Raw genomic sequence first — 4130 nt, 5'->3', positions numbered from 1 at the left:
CCCTAAACCCTAAACCCTAAACCCTAAACCCTAAACCCTAAACCCTAAACCCTAAACCCTAAACCCTAAACCCTAAACCCTAAACCCTAAACCCGAAACCCTAAACCCTAAACCCGAAACCCTAAACCCTAAAACCCTAAACCCTAAACCCTAAACCCTAAACCCTAAGCCCTAAAACACTAAACCCTAAACCCTAAGCCCTAAGCCCTAAACCCTAAACCCTAAGCCCTAAGCCCTAAACCCTAAACCCTAAGCCCTAAGCCCTAAACCCTAAACCCTAAGCCCTAAGCCCTAAACCCTAAACCCTAAGCCCTAAGCCCTAAACCCCTAAAACCCTAAACCCCTAAACCCCTAAACCCCGAAAACCCTAAATTCTAAACCCGAAAACCCGAAACCCTAAACCCTAAAACCCGAAACCCGAAACCCGAAACCCGAAACCCGAAACCCAAAACCCTAAAACCCGAAACCCAAAACCCCAAACCCCAAAACCCCAAACCCCTAAACCCTAAACCCTAAACCCTAAACCCTAAACCCTATTTGAGAAATGCAAAACAGAAACCTTTTGGAAAAACAAATCGCACAAACAATCATTTCTCTAAAATAAGGGTAAAATAGGAATAACAAATCTTATTTTACAATTTTGCTATATTTAGTAATTTTTTAAAATTGTTATATTTGCAAATCAATAAAGTCTAGTTTGCTATAAAGAAAGAAGGTAGCTCCAAAGAAAGCCACGGAGAGAGAGTTGAATATTATAGTATCTTTAGAAACAAATCTTACTAATGATTTTATTGGTTATTTCATTTAGAAGCTTTAATAAGAACTTAGCTTGGATAAATAGCTAAGTATTGTGTTCGGAAAGTGTGAAGATGAAAAATATTCTATTTATATTTTCTGAAATTTGTCAAAATTTGTGTGCTTGGAGTATGTTTGATCTTTGTATTAAAAAAACAGCGGTGTCTTTCTTTTTCTTCCAAGTATTTAGGAATACAGTTTGAAAAAATTTAGTCACCAGCTATGTCAAAAAGGAGGAGCTAGACAAAAGAAAAGAGGCCTCCGCAGTACGATAAGAAGTGGATGGAGCAGTAAGTAATAATAGGGAGTGGGAGAGGGAGAGGGAGAGGAATTATATCAGGTAGATGAGGAAACGATTCTCCCATTACAGATCAAAGGAGACGATGTTGAATTAAAAATGAAGAATATGATATGATATAAGAAAATATGGGTATTTCATATGCATAATTGATTCCATCTGCTTGAAATCGGAAGATAGTATGGAAAATTGGAAAAAGTGTAGATAGAGTAAGGCACATGCATCCTTTGGTTATATTAATGAGAAAAAAAGATAGAAGCTTCCTCGATATGCGCACGCATGGAATTGCGTTGGATATATTCTTCCTTGACTTTGGGCTTTATTGCCTTTTATTTTTCGCCTCTTCCGTCTCGTCCCACCCATATCTTCTTTTCCTCCAAGAAGACAAGGAGCTTTCTTGCCAACTGCCTTTATTTTTCTCTGCAACCAATAAAATAGGTGGCCGCGCGTACCTTCTTTAATTTATGCTTGGCACAACCATATGCCTTTCCTTTCCTTTCCTGTCCTTTCCCATCCCATGCCATGCATGGATCTAATAATCTTCAATCCACTCATCACACACATACATCTCTCTCTTTAATTTTTTACTAAGTCTTGTGTCTGCGTGTACTGATTTAGGCTGTAATCCAGAATCTCTTTGGGCCTTGAAAAGTGTAGCCATTAGCCTCGTTCTTTGGAGATCTGAGGTAGAGAAAGAAAGATCATTGTCGTATGGATAATATCCTGCGCCTTTGTTTATTTTGGTACCAGAGGAGGAGTTGGTCGGATACTTTTGTTTGGGAAATCCATGACATAGACATTGTAATTGTAATTGTAATTGTATTGACCCGGTGATATTCCCGATAGTTATGTCTTCAAATCCGATCATACCGCTAACTAACTTTGACGCAAAAATTAAAAAAATAAATAAAAGAACAGTAATAAAATGCTTATTGCTTAGACCATCCTAACAAAATTGACTTATCTTTGTAAATCTCTACATACTCGGATGTTTTGTTGTACTAGAAAAATTAACGATCAATTTGTTAACTACTAAAGTATGGTATTAGTCATAATTGAAGACCATCTTTCGTACAATTATTGTAGGTATCCGGCAATTGATTTAACAATACATCATGAATCAACACTCTTTCAAAGCTTGCTCACAATGATAAGAATAACAAACCCCCACATGATATCGTTCACTTATTGATACTCATGATTTTGCTTTAGATTTTTTCCTCTTAATTAGTCCATATGAGATTCCAACAAAAGTTATGCCCATTATAAGTACTGAATTTAAAATCATAAAGGAAAATGAGTTTAATTACACGATAATTGACATCCACTCTTTTTTTTAAGTTGAAAATGGAAGTATTCACTCAAACTAAAATACTTAACTGAAAACTCTGAACACTAAACCGATGATATTTTAACAAAATTAACCAAAAGGTGAAAGTGTGACCTGCGGAGCGCTTGTAAGAGACTGGTTGACTGTTTCTGCTGAAAGGGGTGCCCTCCTGGGCGACGGCCTCTGAAGCTTTAAGGACGCATTGTCATTGGTATCATATTTCTTGTGATCCCCTAGCATGCTCTCATCCGATCCCACTGGCTTTGCCTCATACATTTCCTCCAAATGACCTCTTTCTGCCAGCGTCGCAACAATGTTAATGTCTTTGAATTCATGATCTGCTTGCTGCGGCGGCGTCATTCCTATGCCTTGCAGCCGGAGATCATCCGGCCAGTCCAACGCATATTTTCCGGATCCGTAGTTTGCAGGTGGCCGCGGCTTCTTCTTTCCCAAGCACAGTAAGCTGTCGTTGTGAGGCATGAATCCATCCACGTTTTGCTGAAGATCCAGCTGGTGGCCTCCATAGAGGTTGAGGTCTTGAAATGAAGGGAAGCCGAGAGGGGTCCCAAAATCTTTGATACCTCCGCCCATGTCGCCAACACCTTGTTGATTATTATTGCTTGGGATTCCAGGCATGAGCTTGTAGCCCCCGGAAGCTGCCATGTCCTCACCGGCAAGGGTTTGACAAGCTTTCTCTAGTATACTCTGCATATATTTCCCTTGAGCCTCGATCCGCAACTGCAGGTGTCTTTGCACCTGCATGTGCTTAATTATATTCATTGGTTCATTTTCCATCAAAACTATTTATCGATTGTGAATATTTTGAGCGACCAAGTTTTTACCTCTAATTGTTCGTGCAATCTTCTCTGCACCTCCATTTGCATCCTAATCACATCAACCATGTTTGAGTTGCTACTACAAATGCCATTACACAATAAAATAAAATAAAATAAAAAATCGAACCCTGCCTTAAATTATCCGCAAATGATAAAATCATCACTACTTCAATTATGATATTTAATAATAATATTCTAATAGCGAAGGAGGAAGAAAAGGAGAAAAAGTTATATTTATACTATTCAAATGAATTAACAAGGGAGAACGTTGTTGCCAGAAATAGCAACATATATATTAATACACATACTCATTCATGGTGCGGTTGATCATATTGGATGAAGAAATCGTGTTTCGATGAAGTTCTAGACCTGAAGCTGAATCAAGAGCGAAATACTCCATTTTGAGATGAAGACGTATATATATAATGGGTGTGTAAGTTAGAGGTGGAAGAAATAGAGGGAAAAAAGATGTGATACCTCGCATACCATCCTTAATTGAATGATCATTGAACTCCTTGTGAGGCTGCTTTCCCAGTCTAAATTTCTATGTTAGGTTAAAATGAAAAAACGTGGTTATCTTACAATATATAAGCTAGCGAAAACAAAGGCATATCCATATAGTCATAAATAGATATAGGTGTATGCATACCTGGAGATGACTCTTGAGGTGGTAAAGGGTAAGACCCTTTACACCCATAACTCGCATGATGGTCTTTGGGGTTGCCTCTGAATTAAAATGAAAACAAGTTAATTATGTGATTGATATGATGTGCTAAAATGATATGATATATATATATATATATATATATATATATATATATATATATAGAGAGAGAGAGAGAGAGAGAGAGAGAGAGAGAGAGAGAGAGAG

The 4130-nt window shown here is 37.8% G+C and overlaps 1 protein-coding gene and 1 long non-coding RNA gene across 4 annotated transcripts in view; one reads left to right on the top strand and one right to left on the bottom strand.

Annotated features, from left to right (window-relative positions):
• The first annotated feature begins 1389 nt into the window (after positions 1-1389).
• On the top strand, positions 1390-1938 carry LOC111461957. Its single transcript, XR_002713671.1, has 2 exons — positions 1390-1531; positions 1712-1938. It is a non-coding gene; the product is annotated as an uncharacterized LOC111461957 (long non-coding RNA).
• Positions 1939-2347: 409 nt separating this feature from the next.
• LOC111461956 (myb family transcription factor APL-like) overlaps positions 2348-4130 on the bottom strand; it is a 3979-nt gene continuing 2196 nt past the window's right edge. The window contains exons 2-6 of one of the 3 annotated variants that reach the window (XM_023105596.1): positions 3909-3985; positions 3737-3803; positions 3568-3634; positions 3266-3338; positions 2348-3179 (exon numbers count right to left, since the gene is read on the bottom strand). In XM_023105596.1, coding sequence (XP_022961364.1) covers positions 2514-3179; positions 3266-3338; positions 3568-3634; positions 3737-3803; positions 3909-3985 — 950 coding nt within the window. In that variant the 3' untranslated portion in view covers positions 2348-2513. The remainder of the gene's footprint in view (positions 3180-3265; positions 3339-3567; positions 3635-3736; positions 3804-3908; positions 3986-4130) is intronic. The other 2 variants (XM_023105597.1, XM_023105598.1) reach the window with 2 other exon arrangements.

This window comes from Cucurbita moschata, unplaced genomic scaffold (assembly GCF_002738365.1).
Source record: "Cucurbita moschata cultivar Rifu unplaced genomic scaffold, Cmos_1.0 Cmo_Scf00026, whole genome shotgun sequence".
Lineage (NCBI taxonomy): Eukaryota > Viridiplantae > Streptophyta > Magnoliopsida > Cucurbitales > Cucurbitaceae > Cucurbita > Cucurbita moschata.
The sequence above is the reverse complement of the archived record's forward strand: the minus strand, read 5'-3'. Positions and strand labels throughout refer to the sequence as shown.